The sequence below is a fragment of the Cupressus sempervirens genome, chromosome 1 (assembly GCF_028749045.1).
Source record: "Cupressus sempervirens isolate cs-2001-9-10 chromosome 1, ASM2874904v1, whole genome shotgun sequence".
Lineage (NCBI taxonomy): Eukaryota > Viridiplantae > Streptophyta > Pinopsida > Cupressales > Cupressaceae > Cupressus > Cupressus sempervirens.
The window spans coordinates 378,189,892-378,208,031 of record NC_143118.1 but is presented as its reverse complement, the minus strand read 5'-3'; the positions used below and the strand labels follow the sequence as shown (position 1 = coordinate 378,208,031).

The following is an 18,140-nucleotide window of genomic DNA, read 5'->3' as shown; positions in this document are numbered from 1 at the left end:
TCACTAGGATTCCCACTACAAGGGGTAACAAGTAGGATAATCTTCTATATTATCATCACAACATATAGAGTGTTGACAAGGTTGTACATTGTCAACTAAAGGTTGGAGTAGAGTAGAATAGTAGACTAAGAAGGGTCCATGCAACTAGAAAGGGTTGAACTAACATGAAGAGTTGAAGTAGGATCCATAATGTTTGAGGAGGCTAAATTAGCAACATTAGCATCACCTTGGGGGAGTCATAATTAGCCTACGAAGAGTCATTAGAGGAAGGGTTGGAATTCAAGATAGTCAAATGATCACCATTAGCATTCTTTCATCAAGTGGTAGCACCTTTATAAAGATAGAAAGAACAATCTATTGCTAAGTGATCAATAGAGAAGCACTGAAGACAATGAAAGAGGAAACCCTTATAATGCAATGATTGAGTTCATGGCCTATTCCCAACTATGAGAACCACATCCATAGGAAGAGTTTTGGAGATGTCAATGTCAACCAATATGCATGTGCAAAGGAAGAGAGACACATGGAGGTCATAATATCATGGACTTTTATGAAATGACCAATAGAGTTATTGAAGGCCTCAAACAAGAACACTCTAAAAAAAGAAAGGGAAAATTGGAAAGACGAACACACACTAGACACACATTGAGTGTTTTAGTAAGAGTGCCAAATGCCAAATCACCTATATCATAAGAAAAGAAAAAAAGGCAATAAAAATCCCTCAAAACAAAGAAAAAGGTCAATGTTACAAAAAATGAAGGGTCTCTAAGAATTTGACACCTAACAAAAAAATCTGATAGAAAAGGCTAGAAATCAACAAATCTCCAAACCAATTTGCAACATTATGATAATTCTGCATTATCCACCAAATCAAGGCAACAAACTACCACAAGGGAGGTTTGGGCATGAGCAAGAGGTCAATATTACACCTTTCGAGGAAGAAACACAACATATCTAACAACACAAGCAAAGCTTCTCCCATCAACAATAAGGCAGAGGCTTGGGGGATCCAACACTCATGATAATAATAGACCCAATAATATATCTCCTAGAAGAGTGCCTAGTGAGAATAGGTGTGGAAGCATCAAAACTTAGTAAGAACTGTCCCAACAGTAATCCTTTCACTAGAAGTAAAACCATCCTAAGACATGCACACCTTAAATCACATACATTAAAACCCCACAACCATGTACACCAAGTGGAATAAACGATCCAAACACTGAAGCAACATCAAGCTCGAGGCTTCATTTGCACCCAACGTGTCATCACAAACAAAACCCACATACCCAAGATTGTATACCTTGGTAGTGCCATTGCAATAAGCTAATTCAAAAACATAAGAAGAACAACATTTGCAATATATATTAGGGCCATCAAGAAGGGACAACAATTGCTCAAACAAGTTAAAATACAACAATCTTGTTATTTAAGAATTTAATTTAATTTTTCTATTATTTCTAAAATATATCAATAAGTGCTATTGAATTTTTTTAAGAATTTTTATTTTTAAAAATATTTGAAATTTAAACTTTAATTCCAAAAATTTTATGGTCTTATAATTATTATTTAATAAACATTACAAATTTAATAAAAAATAGAAGAAACTTTCATCCACAATTAAAATATCTACTTAAAATTTATAATATTAAAATAATAGTATTTTCATTTTCTTCTAAAAAAAATTCATATTCCATGAAAATGGTTTCTCTAATAGTTTCATAACACCCCTTCTTTACACCTCTTACATTTTAAAACCTAGAAAGTAGGAATTCCTACAAACAAAAATTAATTAGACAAGATTCTATATTATCCATAACTATATTTTTCCCTCTTGTAAAACTCCTACCTCACATAAAAATAATTCTACCATTTTAAATTTATGCATTTGTATTTTATTTTAAAATCACGACATAAATGTTCGTGGGCATGATCGCATATACAAAAATATAAAATATTGGATCTCTTTGGAAAAGACAGAAAAAGGACCATATGAAACTTTTTTCAAATACCACCTACACAACCCATTGTTCCCCGAAAGTTTGCTCTTGAGCAATTTAATTATTTAATTATAAGTTATAGTTGTTTTCCATTGTTTCCCAGAACTTAGCTGTTAAGCAATTTAATTATGTATTTTTAAAAAATATCGTACTTATACTCGTATTCTTTCCGTATTTGATTCTCATCTCAACTTCACATGATTTTTCAAACGGTCCAATTACATGTGGAGATCCAAAGAGCCGCGCCGACTGGTGTGAGTAACAAAAACTATTACGCTCGAATATTTTACAGGACACTGTTATACTGAGACTATAATATTCTCCCCATTTTCCATGAATGTCTGGTGAATGATGCGAAGATTGCTGTCATTGGGTCCACAAGGATTTATTGTTGATTCAGTATCAATCCTTTAAACAGTCCTGTTTTAATTTCGCCATCGATTTTTCACGCACTTTTTTTCAAGCAATGCGCTTCCTTTAGCAATTGGGTAAGTCGGACAATCTTTTTCAGTAAAGATGTTTTTTTATCCTTCCAAGCGATCCTTTGATGTTTTAGTGCTTATCAGAGAAGATTTGTTTACCATTTTGCCAATTTAAACTGTTACTAGTTTGCTTTTAGCGAGATGGACCCACGTAGGCTCGGAATTGCTTGGAAACCCAAATTTGGAAACCGTGTTGGTACCGGCCATAATGAGGGACGTGTAGATCACTTTAATAATAACTTAGGTTTTCAATAAAGTGTGAGGGTTTTGTCATATGATGGTGGATATGATTATATTACCTGTGAGTAGGGCGGATTCTGTCTCATGCCAAGTTTGGATAAATATGCCAGACCGTGGTATTATTGTTTAAAACAGTTGAGGATAAAGCTTATGAAGGTTGCAAGGTCTTCAGATTTCTTCGTAAGTCTTTTATATCTTCAATTAGTAATGTTATCGTTTATCCCTAGGATTTTGCATTAATTTATTGTCATTGATTTCAGTCCAAGTTGTTAAGCCTGGACTAGGATTGAAATTTGAAATTGCACTTTAGATGGTAATGGATGATATATTATATTATTGTATTTTCATGGCTTCGTTTGTGTAGTTCTGATCCGATTATTGGTCTGACAAACTCTAGTTTCAACGTACTTGCAAGTCACACGGGTATGCAAACCTCTGAGTGCTCTAGGCATGCCCATTAGGGGTTAGGGGTTATGCTATGTTTGACTATCCAGGTGACTTTAGCTGTTGTTATTCGTTTGATGGATTCAAATCAGATTAGCCCCTGAAACATAAGTTCGTAATCTTCCCAGTTAGTTGCAATTTAAGCATTTCTGGGCAAATGATAAATAGTATGAATTGCATTTTTGCCTTCTTTTTAGGACAGCCTGAAGATTACTGCTTCATTATAAGCTTTTTTATTTTGTTTGGTTTGAGCTCATTTGCATTTGACAGTTGATCTCTGCATTATAAACCATACCTGGAAAGGAGTGACTTTTTAATTCTGATTAGTCGTTTATCAAAATTCTGATAGGAAGACTTGCTTTTAGATTATGTTTCTCTCAAAATAGTTGGTGAATTAGGTTGCAAGCACTGGAGTACACACAAACGATATCAGTCATTTCACTGTGAGATTGGTGATATCTTTCTGTAAGGACTTGCTTCTCGAGGTTACTAAATGGCTAGTTGGTTATTAGTATTGGCTTTCATACCCATAATGTTTTGTAGTGTGTTCTCTGTCTTTAGAGTTTTGAATTATTCATTGGGCATACTGGAGGGAGAATTTTATCTAAGAACATCTCCTTGACAGGCTTACCCCTATATTTCATGCTTGGATTTGGTAAACTGCCCTTGTGAGGTAACCTTAACCTAGATGATGTGACAAAGGTCTATGTCTTATGACAAATGATTCTGGGAATTGCACCCATCCCCATCTATTCAGGACAGAATACTGAAAATAATGGATATGGTTAATACTCCAAATCAGCACTGCAGAATGAATTTCAATTTGGAATTCCTCTTTGGAAGCCTCGATACTTTTTGCCACTTGAGCTCAATTTTTGATGGCTTTGATTTTGCAGTCACTTTTTCCATATCCACCACCAAATTTGAAGGTCTTTGTAGAAGTTCTAATGTTTTCTCTGAGTCCAGTTCTAGTGATACATTCCATTCTCGTCATGACCCAACTTTGATGACTGTATATCAATAAGCTCTTCAGATTCCTATACAATTTCCAAATTTCGCTAAGCTTAAAGTACACTTGTTTTTAGCTCTTTTCAGGAAACAAATTGAAATAAAAATGAGGCAGGGAACATTGTTTTAGTATGCCAATTTGAGAGTGTTTTGAGTATACAAGCTGTTGCACATGTTTTATTTTCCTGATCCCTAAATTATAATAACCAGTCTATCACCCAGCTAAATAAGAGTATAGCATTATTCCTGATTGTTCCTCTTAAATTCTCAAGCATTCGTGCCTTGCAATCCAGCAAATGCACCATTTTTGTCTATAGGGATTTTTCTCATTGTAGAAATCATCTACTTCTATGCTCTTTCTGACCACTTTTATCAGGGATTTCTAGGGTTTATAGGATTAATGGCATCCCTGATTTTTTTACCCCCTTTCTGGACCATATGGCATGTATATTTTAGCATGAACCTGATACACATAAAAAAAGACAGCAACTGTGAGGTGAATTTCTCTGGTCTTTATTCTTCCAAGCACACAAGCTTCCAGGTCTAGAAGTTCGCTGCCAATCGTAACATTGTACCTGCTACACATGAGGAATGACGATTACAAACCAATTTATCAACTTCTAGCAAAGCTTAACACTGAAAGGAGAGATATTTATCTTGAACTTATTTAGGTAAAAACACTAACAAGATCTTTAGATGTCTGAAATGGATAATCCACATGACAGTTTATGTTATTCCACGTCATTGTATGTGATGTGATCAATATTATAAACGTTTTTCTTGGTTGAGGGTACTGTTGTAGATGGTTTTTCTATCCAACGGGTCCTTATTATAACCATTCTCTCTCTTTCTCTATATTCAATATGTAATGATAACTGCTATGTAATTGCCAGCATCAATCTAGATATGCTTGAGCAATGTGCTTTTCAAAGCCTGACTATAGACTACCTAATTTATTTATTTGCAAAGGTGTAGCAAGACAAGAGGCCATAATCTTATGCTGGAAGTTTGGAGTCCCTGCTGCTTATAATAAATATTCTGAGTTATTATTGTTGGGAAGGCTGACTTCAGCAGGTACTCTGCCTTGCTCTTTATAATTAGCAGGGGATTTATAGTATGAAAGTTGATTTCTTACTGCAAATTTTATTAGCATTATTCTGTTTTTGCTATCTTCCTGCTGGAGGATGCTCTGCCTCTATCCAACGGGTCCTTATTATAACCATTCTCTCTCTTTCTCTATATTCAATATGTAATGATAATTGCTATGTAATTGCCAGCATCAATCTAGATATGCTTGAGCAATGTGCTTTCCAAAGTCTGACTATAGACTACTTAATTTATTTATTTGTAAAGGTGTAGCAAGATAAGAGGCCATAATCTTATGCTGGAAGTTTGGAGTCCCTGCTGCTTATAATAAATATTCTGAGTTATTATTGTTGGGAAGGCTGACTTCAGCAGGTACTCTGCCTTTCTCTTTATAATCAGCAGGGGATTTATTGTATGAAAGTTGATTTCTTACTGCAAATTTTATTAGCATTATTCTGTTTTTGCTATCTTCCTGCTGGAGGATGCTCTGCCTCCTGGGATTTTATGTTGACATTAACTTCCGCATTAGCTCAGCAACCACTGTTGTAGAAGTTAACAGGCCTTTTTGATCTTGCATTTTGAGCCTGGCATAAGTATTTTTTGCTTCCCTAAAATTATACTAATGAAATTCTAGAAATTGTTTCAAAGATATATGTTACTGCAAGAGTGGATCTTATGTAACACAACATTGCCTGATTGTGAAATGCATGATAATTTGAAATTTATTAGACAACATTCTATAATATATATACAGGCCTTGTAGGAATTGAGTGTAATTATGTTCGATGAACATTAATTTTTAAACATTAATCACCGATAGGTGATATATATGAGGCTTTTGAAAGAACAGACTGGGTAGCTATGCAAGTTTTCAGTATCAACGAAAATGTTACTGTTTCAAGAGCATAAAGAAATAGTTATAACTTGCTTGTCATTTTTCTGTATACAACCTCCCGCTTCTTGTAGTGTTTAATCACTGCCTTGGAATATATCTTTTGGAGTTTCTATTTGGACTAGGATTGGCGTTGCATGAGATTTCTACATGTAGATGCATTGCTTGATTCCTAAGGAGGTTTACCTCCTAGAATTTATTACCAGATTTTGTACTTCTTTGATTGATCAAATGCAATATCCAAGTAGCTTTCTTGCCTTTTTGTTTCTTTCACAGTCTGACTTCAGCTTGCTTCCTAAGAAGGTTTACCTCCTAGAATGTATTACCAAATATTAACTTTGCTGATGGACCCAGTGCTATATCCTTGTTGCTTTCATGTCTTTTGTTTGTTTCACAGTCTAACCTAACCTTATTAAACATTGTTCATCTCAGAGACCCGTATAGCTGTTTGGAAACACCTAGATGAAAAATTCCATCCAGAGAATTTTCATTATTTGGACCTTGGATGGATAATATTTTAATGGCCTTGTTACTTTTTAATTTGTAATTAATTCTATAATTTACATTTTGATTAGGGACAGAGAAAGCGACTATAGTAAAAATTCCAAAGTGGTATATGACGACATATCCATGGCTTTTTCAATCTGTAACATCTAAGGAATTTGATTTGTACATTCTACCTATATTTAGTGCAGTATCAATTGTTCTAACAGGAGGGTACCATGATATCTAAAATCGTTGGTTTTAATAGTTCACATCACTTCTAAGTATAATATCTTTTATAGGACATAGTTGCCTCTTGTTTGCTTCTATCCATTTTACTTTATCTCACATTTCTCTAAAATTACAATTCTTTGTACCTTGTAAAGTGATATATGATAATATATCCATGGCCTTTTCAATTTGTAACATCTAAGGAATTCGATTTGTACATTCTACCTACATTTCATGTAGTATCAATTGTTCTAATAAGAGGGGTACCATGATATCTTAAACCATTGGTTTTACCATGATATCTTAAACCGTTGGTTTTATTGGTTCAAATCACTTCTAAGTATAATATCTCTAGTTTGCTTCTATCCATTTTACTTTAGCTTATGTTTCTCTAAAATTACAATTTTTCGTACCTCGCAAAATCATTAAGGACTTTGCATGCCTGTTTGCAAAACTTTCTCTGTATGGTATTCTAACTTTACACTGGCAGTAGTTGAATTAACACATACTCTGAAATTTGGAAATTGAAAGACTTGTATTCAGAAAATGGAATTGTCTTCTCAAATGACAAACATACCTGCAGCAATGATTTGAAGCCATTAAGTTAACGGTGATTAAAAATGCCTTTTAGTCAACGAATGTGAACAGTGAAACAATTTGTAAGTATTCATTATCTGATGTAAATGTTATATGGAAAAAATATGCATATATATGGGAATCTTATAGTGAATTTCAGTTTCAATAACAACTGCTATGCCATTGGGAGCTCTGAGTATGTGATGGAAAACTCAAAAATCTAGGTTTCCATTATAATTGGTTCTGACAACCATTATCAGTAACTATCAGCATTTAGAATTTCAATCCAGACCCCTTAAATTTAAAGATGAGAATATGATCCAGAGAATCCATTAGCACAGACATGAGCATCTAGATGAATGTTATTAGCAAACAAATCAGTGAATGCTTTCCATTTGGTATGTTTCAAGGGCGAAAGTTTTGGGGCTGCGAAGGAACTTGTCACAATGGTCAAGGCCCTACTTTGGTTTTGCAACCTCAATGGGCAGTCAAATGAAGATAATGATAAATAGAGGGAGTCCTCCTGTTCAATGTGTGTCTAAGAATTGTACAAGCACTGACATTGCAAGTAGAGTAAAGTAGACTGTAATTGAGAGTGAAATAATTTAGGGAATGTGATTCCATTAAGCCAAGGGTTACTACAAGAATTATATACTTGTAGTAGCATACTGAAATAATGAGAAGATAGAAAAAATGACAATACACAATCACCTCACAAGCTTGTCAAAGGTGAGGAAGGCAAGGATGCATATGGAGAACGTTGTTGAAGTTCCCAGGAGTGCAATAAATTGCTACAGATCTCACATGTAGGCCATAAATTTTTGGTATAAGTTTGGAAAAATGCTGTAAGAGTGTAAAACTTGAAAGATTGAGTGATAGAATGAAAAGATAAGTGATATGAATTAAAAAATGAGATGATTGGAGGGAGATAAGGGACTTAAGTAGCCATTTAAGTTTTCTCTGATCAGTTATCACTAGCTTTAGAATGATCATTGAACAAAAAGAGCAGTGTAACAAGAACACTAGGAGACGTGGGGACATTGGGACGGGTTGCCCGGATGGGAAGAAAAAAGGGCTTCAGCTTGGGGTTGACTGGTACTTGAAATGCTAGTTATGAAATGATGTATAATAGTATTAAAATTAATAAATTATAATACCAAATAGTTGAACATAGAAAAATTGCAACATGAAAATAAAAAGTACGATAAAGTTGATCACAATGATTAACACAATATCAAGATATCAAAAGAAGTACAAAATCATGTACATACAAATATGCATATGTTGTGTGTGTGTGTGTGTGTGTAGCAATGATCTTAATGGTAGCCAATACCCCCTTTCTATCACAAATGCTGCAGCTGAAACTTTTGCTTGCAAGAACTCCCAGCGGCAATATGATGATGCAAAGGCAATGTTAGGGGGACTTGAGAATGCCAAGTTGGTGCAGGAGCATCTATTCAAGCTCCTTGTTTTGATTTCTAGTTTTGATTTTGGCATGTACTGACTCTAGCCAAGTTAGGAGTGTGAGTTTGGACCTTTCAAGGTCATGTTTGTTTGCTCCTAGGTGGATTGTGTTTGGTTCAATCCAGTCTAGATGTTTTACTTTTCATTGCTGTTTAGGGTTTTTGAGAGAAAACCTAGGGATATGGGTCATATATCCTAGAGGTCCTTAGTAAAGATGGGATTTGATCTAAATATCTCCTCTAAGATGTTTTTACACCTTGTTACATAGTTTAGAGGTCACAAGTTGTCATTTGGGGAAATATTGCATTAGTTGTCAAAAATGTTGCAATGTTGTCAATTGGGCCTAGGAAGGCAAAAATGTCAACGTGCACTGAAAATGGTGGTCTGAAGGTTCAAACATACTCAGACATCATTAAGGAACCAAGTTAAGGGTATGTGGCAAGTTCCAAGTCTTGAAATGCTTAGAAATGCAAAATGTTGCTCATGACGACATTGCATTTTGCAATATTGTCATGATAGTATTATGACAACATTTACATTTTGTCACCCTAACAACACATGGGTCTGAAAAACAGTTAGGGCCCATAGGGGAAAGTTATTTAAACACCTCCAAATGACATTACAGGGGTTAGACATTGTAAGAGAAAAGTTTTTGTTTTTGAAAACCACAAATTCTGTCACAGTTTTCACAGTTTTACATGTTTTTGGATTACATGTTCATAATAATGGGTTGAACCTTGAGTTTTTGCATTGGATTCTTTGAGTTCATGCTTGTACAGTTCCTTTTGATTCGGGTTACTAGTTTGTAGGGTTTCATTTGAGCGTGTTTTGAAAATCTTTTGTGAATACTTTGTGTATTGGTCCAAATGTGATAGTTTTTACAAACATGGCTCCCCCAAGAGTTCCTGCTCTGGATTCATCACGACCTTAAGGGGAATGGAGTTGGGAATAGGGACGACAAAAGTGACATTTTTGTTTTTAAAAAAAAAAATTTGTGTGTTAATTTTAACGCTGGCTTTTTTGGGGGGGATGTATCCTTGGGGAACGTAGGTTCAAACCAAGAGTTGCAGGAGGAGGGGTGAGTGATGTTGCCAAATGCAAGAGGAGAAAGCTTCAAAACAAGTCTTACTAAGTCTTTTGAATAGACCCTAGCCAATGTTGTCATTCCTAATTTGAAACCCTTGATTATAGGCGCAAAAGTTGCTTTCAGGTGTACGGAGGACTTGGGGACTTGAGACCCACAAAATCCTTTAGTTTTCCCAAAAGGGTACTCGAACCCATGATTTGTTTATCACTTTGGTCAGAGAAGTTTGGGGTTGTAGTCCAAAAACCCAATTAGGAGGGCTAATTCAATTAGGTCTATTTTTGACAGTTTTTGGGTAGATGCAAGGAACTTGGAGAAATCTTGTGGGTTTTGTGTCCAGAAGCCTCGGTGAGGATCAACATCATATGTATGAATCTCTCTTCCCATGTAGTTGAGGAAATGAACATGATGGATCAAGAATTGAAGTTTGCAAGTTAGCTTGAATAAGCATTTGGTGAATGAAGAAGCAAAAATCCTTGTTGTATCTAGGTAGTGAAAAGTTGGAGGATAGGATAGAGATCCTCTAGAGGTTAGGGTACTAAAGTGAACCCTAATAGGCTAAGAGAAAGCCTAAGCAAGTCCTGGACAAGATAACAACTAAGCAAGCAAACTACCTACTCTTACATCACAAGTCCCTAACACGGGGGCGCCCCCAACCCAGGTGCATGGGATTTTGAGGGGACGAAAGTGTCATGGGATGTTCATGCAAGTGTCCAGACAATTTTAGCTTTGACAGAAGACCAACCACTAGAAAATCAGAAGACTTTAGTACTGACATCAATTTTGACAGAAAAGACTATGGCAGGCAAGGCCTCAGACATGGCAGAGTAAGCTTAAGGAGAGGTGGCTTGATTGAACCTAAAAACAAGCTAGGAGAAATGGACACCAAAGTGAGCACAAAGTGCAATACACAATTGCAAGGACACACAATTCCCAAATCTTATAGGAATCAACAGAATAATGAGTTTTGCATTGTCAGAAACAACAAAATAATTAGCCACAATGAGAGAACCAGCAAACAAATTTTAAAGTGGCCGTGTTGGGTTGGAAAATAAAAAATAGAGAAAACCGTACATGACTAAACAATTTTGACCTTGACTTGTTTGATCTGCTCTATGCAATTTGGAGGTAGTTCTTAAGCATGCTTTTAATAGTGATTTTGGAGCCAAATATTAAATTAAAATAAGCTGTTCTAGCCTTTTACAAGCAGAACCGAACTCATACATTTGCAAAATAACATTTAGAGAAGCTTGCTCATGGTGAACTCCATTACCCAATATAAGATTCTATGCACATTCTAGAGGGCTATCTTTGGTAGCATTGTCATTGTGAGGTTCTATTCATGGCGTGAAAAGTTGGAGAGAGGCACACAACCTTGCAGTACACCTAAAGGTAACCCTGGCAAAGACAAAACAAATACATGGATTTTTAAATGTGGTTGAAGTTGCTAAAGCTCAACTTTTCACAACTCAAAAATCTGAAGAACTGGCCTGAATTTTGATTGTGATGTATGATACAAACTGTCTTTACATTTGTGGTAATCACTTTGCTGAATGATAGCAAGGATGGATAACTTTCATGAGGCCTTTAATAATGGTGAAGCCTATATTAAACAAATTCCTTCAGATCATGAACTCAAAACTAGTTGGATTTGCTTCTTTCTCCATCTCCTAGTTTCAGAACTACATTATTTCTTGAACTTTTGGGTAAAATTCTCCTTGTTTGGTAGTTTGTTGGATCTGTTACTATGTTCATGAGGTTGCGTTAAATTGTTGTTAAAGCGGAAATTTTACAGCCAAAGAAGAGATGTGTAGAAATGTCCTTCGATATAAAGCATCTGCAGCTCTTAAGTTTGAGTGCATAATGACAAAGAAGGAATTAGTTCATACCCAAACAAAAATTAAGTAATTTGAAATTAGAGTCTGCATATAGGTTAGGTAGAAATATTTTTGAGCTATCAGTTAGTGGTCAGTTAAAAACCAATTAGGCTGTTGGTTGTTTGTGTTTAAAATAATACCTCGTTGGAATGCAAGTGCACTGCATCAGCATTCCAAGCTTTCTTTTTGTTCTTGCTTCTCCATCACTGTGTTTTTGTTCTTCAACTCATTGAAGAAATATATGGTGATCCAAATGTGTTGGTCCTCACCATATCCAAATTGATGCAAAATTATATCAACTTATACCAGTCATGAACATCAAACCAGTGTTCATCCACGTCTGGCTCATACAGAGCATCCCACGACACTGACACTATTGGTGTCTGAACTCGGAAGACATTGAAGAATTCCTGGACTGGAAAAACTGCATTTTGCATGGTGAGCTTTTACTAAACACATCTGATGTCCATAAGTAAATTACTGTAGGTTTTTGTTTTTAACAGCAGTACTCTCTAGTGAGCCAATGCCTGCAGGCATGCTGCCTGAAACCCTTAGGTCATTGGAACTGAAAATGAGAGATGTACTTCCAGCTCTTTTCTACTTCAAAACATGCTACAATATGGCTACATATCCGTAGTGGCACTTTCAATGGAACAGAGTTTCACTAATTCAGTTGTCAAAAATTATAAAATGTTATCAGTTGGGAAGATGCAATTCCTTTCTAAAGTCAGTTGATTCACACTGTAATTATAGGATTGTCATTTGAGTATGAATTGAAACTAGCAGTAAAAATGAATTTGTGTTATTAGAATAATTCTCCAAATAGATTTTAGTCGGAACTCAGAGGCAGAATTTTCCACACCAAGTCAAATTGTGATATTGCTATCAGGATTCAACTGTGTAGTTTTTTATTCAAATTTATTAACCCATGTTTCATGAGTAGTGGTTTCATGAGTAGTGGTTCACAAGAACCCATCTCTTATGAGAATGGAGGGAACACTTAGCACTCATTTCATCTAGTGTTCCAGTCATGAAAGATGGATTCATGTCAGCTTCTGAGTCAATGAATTTGACTTGAATCCTAATAGTAATATCACAATTGTATCACAATTGTGAATTATATGATAAATATATACTTAGCACAAGTAACTATAGTCCACTATTATATCTATAATTTTGTTGTAATCTTATTAATTGTGTGGAAATTGGATTCGCTTTCCTATTACTATGTTGAAGCATAGAATTCAGTTTCATACGAAGTACGTACAGATTTTTTTTTGGGTGCTATATAAATTTCAGTTCCATGCTATTTATACGTTTTTGTTTTTTAGTGTTTCCTGTGGGGGGTAATTGAACTCTCAATTTTTAGTTACAGTGCAGTAATGTATGCTTTCAAACTGACATTATTGTACGCTGATGTGTGTGAAACAGCCCTCAACATGGAGTTTGCAGTGGGCGCATGCTTTATATTGATTTGATAGCTTCTGACGTGCTTGAAGGATAACATGCGCGAAATTTTTTAGAGTCAATCATATGGAACAAAAAATCAAAACAGCGATGCTCAGAGACGTCTCCTATCATTAAGAGCATTTAACGTTAAGGGGAAAACTATTCAGAAAATTTCTACTATCGATTCGTGTGAAGCAAATTGACCTAGCTTCTCTGGAAGCAAAAATTGCAGAAAATCTAACAATTACATAATATTTAAACATCCGAAAGATGCAGCTATACCATCATCCTTACTCATTGGATAGTCAAAAGGTGCGGCTCGCTCTGGAGGAGAAAGATGTTGATTACTGGTCCTACAGATTGAATCCTCTGAAGGCCAGGAACCTAGATTCAAATTTTCTTCGCATGAACCCAACCGGGAAAATACCTGTACTTACGAATGGCGAACATGTCATTTCTGATACACTTTCAATTATTCAGTATGTAATTATACAGCATTCCATCTCACGCTGCTTATTTTTCATAATACATGATTAATCGATAGATAACTTCAAATCTGTCAATGTCCTTTCTAATTTGCGACAGTTTACTTTTTATCGTAGTTTTTATTTTTCTAGGATATGACCTATTGAGAACTTAAACATTCAGAAAATATTACTTACAGTAGCCTCTGTTGCACTTCAGGTATATTGATAGTCTTAAAGAACCCTTAGGGGGCGATGCCGTGGACCGGGAGAAAATGCTTGAGTGGATGAAGTGGATAAACACATGGAATCCAAAGCTTTTCACTCTTGGCCATGTTCCTCAGAAGTACCGCCTGTTCTTTTCAAGATTCCAGCGAAGAGCTATAGTAACACGAATGGCTGAATCCTCTGATCTTATTGATAAATACCGTTCGAAGCTTCAAAATGCCTATTCAACAGAGGAACAACTGAAAGATAAGGATCTGATTAACAATACCAAAGAACAGCTTATAAAGATTCTTGATGCCGCTGAAAACCAGCTTGTTTCTCTGAACTTTTTGGCTGGTGGAGCATTTTCAATGGCGGATTGCATGTTTGTTCCAATTTTAGCTCGCATTGAGCTATTGAATTTGAGTGAGGAGTATATTAGCCCAAGAACGCAGCTTTCAGAGTACTGGAGCCGTGTGAAGGAACGCCGAAGCTATCGTACAGTTATTGGAAAGTATTTTTCAGGATGGAGAAAATATAAAACTTTATATGGTACCTATAGCTCAGTCTGGGTGAGAAACTTCTTTCGAAGGTACTGAATTTAAAGGTAAAGAAGCTATAGAATATATATTATTTTGTGGGTTGTATAGATGGTTGGTGTTACAAAAAACCAGGTACCTTATTTGGCAAATCTATGGTGGATTATTTGTATGGGTGCCTGTAATTACTGACCTGTTAGTGCAGTCACACCATTGTGATATTGGAAACTGTAATTCTTGATTGAAAAGACAGTAAGTTTGCTATAATTTGTATATTTGATTTTCAGCCAACTCTCAAGATGCTTCTCTGATTCTCGGTTGGGACTCTCTTAGAACTTTTATCTCCGTTTAGCACTTGGAACATTTTGGCATGTTTTCAAACTCACTGACAGTAGGTTTAACATAAGTAGAAGCACTCGGATTAGCACCCTGTAGGTTTTAGTTATTGATTGAACAGCTACCTCGGAATTCTTGCGAGGAAGAAAGAATCATGGCATTGTCTTTTGGTGGGACAGGAATGTTGGATGATTTTTTTTAGTTCAATCATTGAATAGGGGTCTAAACTTGATGTTCATAAGTGTCTTCTAAGCAAAGTTTTTTCGGGGCACAATTTTGGATTCATTTTTTTTAGATGTTAGTGGCCTTGCACTCAATAACACTTGATTTTGAGTGGGCTATTTGTGAGCCTTTCAACTTCCCTTATAGACCAAGGGCCCTTTAACTTAAACAAAGTTTTAATTAAAATGATGTCTATTCAAAGGTGTTCTCCCCTCTCTATCACTTTTCAAATAAATTATACTTCTATTCTTTCAATCCATTTTAATACTTCTTCATTATTAACTTTAAGGATTAAAGATTACAATAGGGGAAAATTTTCAAAGAATGAGATCGAGGACAATTAAATAATATTATAACACTCATTAGTTTATGTAATTTCTTAAGGACTACAACAAAGTAAGGTAATATACATCGAATTAGACCAAACCAACTCACAAATCATTATAGTTGAATATACGGTAAACTTCATAGTTAAAAAAGATTTTGGAGTTGTCTATTAAATTTGATCCATTTTTAGTGAAGTTGCAAAAGTTAGTGTTTAATCCCATCCAATTAAATAAGGTAATATACATCAAATTAGACCAAACCACCTCACAAATATTTATAGTCAAATATATAGTAAAATTTAGATGTTGAGGGGCCTTGCACTCAACAACACGTGATCTATAGTGGGCTCTTTGCGAGCCTTTCATCTTTACCAACAAACCAAGGGCCCTTTGTCTTAAACAAACTTTTAATTAAAACGATGTCTATTTGAAGTTGTTCTTCCCTCTATCACATTTAAAATAAATTAAACTTCTATTCTTTCAATCCATTTTAATACTTTTTCACTATTAACATTAAGGATTAAAGATTACAGTAGGGGAAAACTTTCAAAGAATGAGATCAAGGACAATTAAATAATATTATAACACATTAGTTTATGTAATTGCTTAAGGACTACAACAAAATTAGGTAATATACATCGAAATAGACCAAACCAACTCACAAATCATTGTAGTTGAATATATAGTGAACTTCAAAGTTAAAAAGATTTTGGGTTGTCTATTAAATTTGATCCATCTTTTGTGAAGTTGCAAAACTTCGTGTTCAATTCCTTCCAAGCCTCAATTGTATTTAAATAAGGTAATGTATATCAAATTAGACCAAACCAACTCACAAATCGTTGTAGTAAAATATATAGTAAAAATTAAAGTTAAAAAGATTTTGGAGTTGTCTAGTAAATTTGATCTATCTTTTGTGAGTTGTATCCCATCTAAGCATCAACTATATCTAACTTCTTTGTGGGCCATCTTAAAGATACAACACAAAAATATGAATTGGAACATGATGTCTTTAGAAAGCTTTATAATAGATAATTCTTGATGCTATCATGATTAGAAAGCATTGTTTGACATCTAATTTTTTAAATAAATACAATAGTCTGTACTTACTCATATGATCAACAATTGTAGGCATTTCTTTTGACTAAGCTTTTAGCTCCCCATTGGAATGTTAGATGATTTCCTTAGTCAAATCATAAAATAGGGGTCTAAACTTGATGTTTGACATTATCTTATAAGCACGTTTTAGTTAAGGTTGTCTATTCAAAGTCCTTCTCGCTCCCTCTCCATCTCTCTCTATGTATATCACTTTTTTTTAATAAGTAACATTTCTATTATTTCAATCAATTTAATACTTTTTATTATTAATATTAAGGATTACAATAGGGGAAAAAAGTCAAAGAATAAGATCAAGTACAACTCAATAATATCATAACATTGATTAGTTTATGTAATCTCCTAAGGGCTACAATAAAGTGAGGTAGTATACATTGAAGTAGATCAAACCAACTCACAAATCATTGTAGTTGAATACATACTAAACCTCAAAGTTGAAAAGATTTTGGAGTCATCTAGCAAATTTGACCTATCTTTTATGAAGTTGCAAAACCTAGTGTTTTATCTCATCCAAGCATCTACTATATCTAACTTGTTTGCATGCCATCTTCAGTTAGGACATAGAAAGATAAATTGGTACATGATGTATTAGGAAAAGTTTAAAACATCTATTGTAGATGCTATATATGATTAGAAACTATTGTTTTTCATCTAATTTTTAATTAATTCAATATAATACACTTTCTCATAGGATCAACAATCACATTCTTATGAAGTCCAAAATGTAAAGTTGCTTCTTTTCATCTTAAAGTGTGATAAAAATAATAGTAGGGACATGGTTAAATGTAAATTCTATTTCATAGTTTCTTTAAAATAGTTTAAAAATATATGTTTAAAGCTATTATTGCATCAATAAGAAGATCATGTTGCTTGTAATTTCAAATATTTAAATTTATCCCATATGGTTGCTTATGATATAAAATTTTTCAAGACAAAATTTGTGCATTTGCCTTAGTCATAGACTTTCAAATTTAAGCAATTAGGCTACTCCATGATGCAAAAATTTTCAAGACAAAAATTGTGCATTTGCCTCAACCTTAGACTTTCAAATTTAAGCACTTAGGCTCCTTAATTTGTCTTTCTCCAATCTATAATTCTAATTTTTTGTTGTATTGATGTAGGGGACTCCCTTTAATACCATAAGCTCATAACAGAAACAAAGAAACAACAACAAATGCGAGAACAAAATATGAACTTCTTATTATTGCCGCAAATGCAGAATTATAGAATTCTTAATTACAATATGCTAACCCAAATGTGCACCTTCATTACAATAATCTACAAGACAGTGCTGTGAACTATCACCCAGAGCTGTCCTAGACAATGTTCGAGCCTTTCTTAAATAGGCAGTTTTATGCACCTCAAGAAGGTTCTAGATGCTCAAACTTAATACTTAGGGCCGACAGTGTCGGCCCTAACAATACACATAGAGTCGGTCAAATACATCTTTGACAAATTATTGTTAGAAATTTTGGTAGCCCAACTTCCGAAGGCCATAACTAACGAACCGTTGCTCCAATTGGCCATTATAACCACTTTTTGGAAATGCTAGCTCTTGATCTATAGACTTGGAACATTGCTAGCACCCTTCCATCGAGTTTTGGACCTCATCCAGGCACT

At 34.7% G+C, this 18,140-nt stretch overlaps 1 protein-coding gene across 5 annotated transcripts; it reads left to right on the top strand.

The window, feature by feature from the left end:
• Positions 1–2,253: 2,253 nt before the first annotated feature.
• On the top strand, positions 2,254–14,814 carry LOC149577823 (Glutathione S-transferase family protein). 5 transcript variants are annotated; one of them, XM_089826063.1, is made up of 5 exons: positions 2,556–2,899; positions 5,147–5,245; positions 5,525–5,629; positions 13,296–13,792; positions 13,998–14,814. In XM_089826063.1, the coding sequence occupies exons 4-5, from the start codon at positions 13,584–13,586 to the stop codon at positions 14,581–14,583; spliced, it is 795 nt and encodes a 264-aa protein (XP_089682189.1). In that variant the 5' UTR covers positions 2,556–2,899; positions 5,147–5,245; positions 5,525–5,629; positions 13,296–13,583; the 3' UTR covers positions 14,584–14,814. The 5 variants fall into 5 exon arrangements, with proteins under 5 accessions (XP_089682206.1, XP_089682172.1, XP_089682189.1 ...); XM_089826056.1 differs by having other exon boundaries at positions 2,733–2,899; positions 5,141–5,245; XM_089826071.1 differs by lacking the exon at positions 5,147–5,245 and having other exon boundaries at positions 2,690–2,899.
• The last annotated feature ends 3,326 nt before the right edge of the window (positions 14,815–18,140 follow it).

What these genes read in the sequence shown, in the direction of transcription:
- LOC149577823 (XM_089826080.1), top strand. Translation starts at nt 13,584, where the DNA reads ATGCAGCTATACCATCATCCTTACTCATTGGATAGTCAAAAGGTGCGG. An exon ending in GATACACTTTCAATTATTCA is followed by an intron (nt 13,793 to 13,997) that starts GTATGTAATTAT and finishes GTTGCACTTCAG; the next exon opens with GTATATTGATAGTCTTAAAG.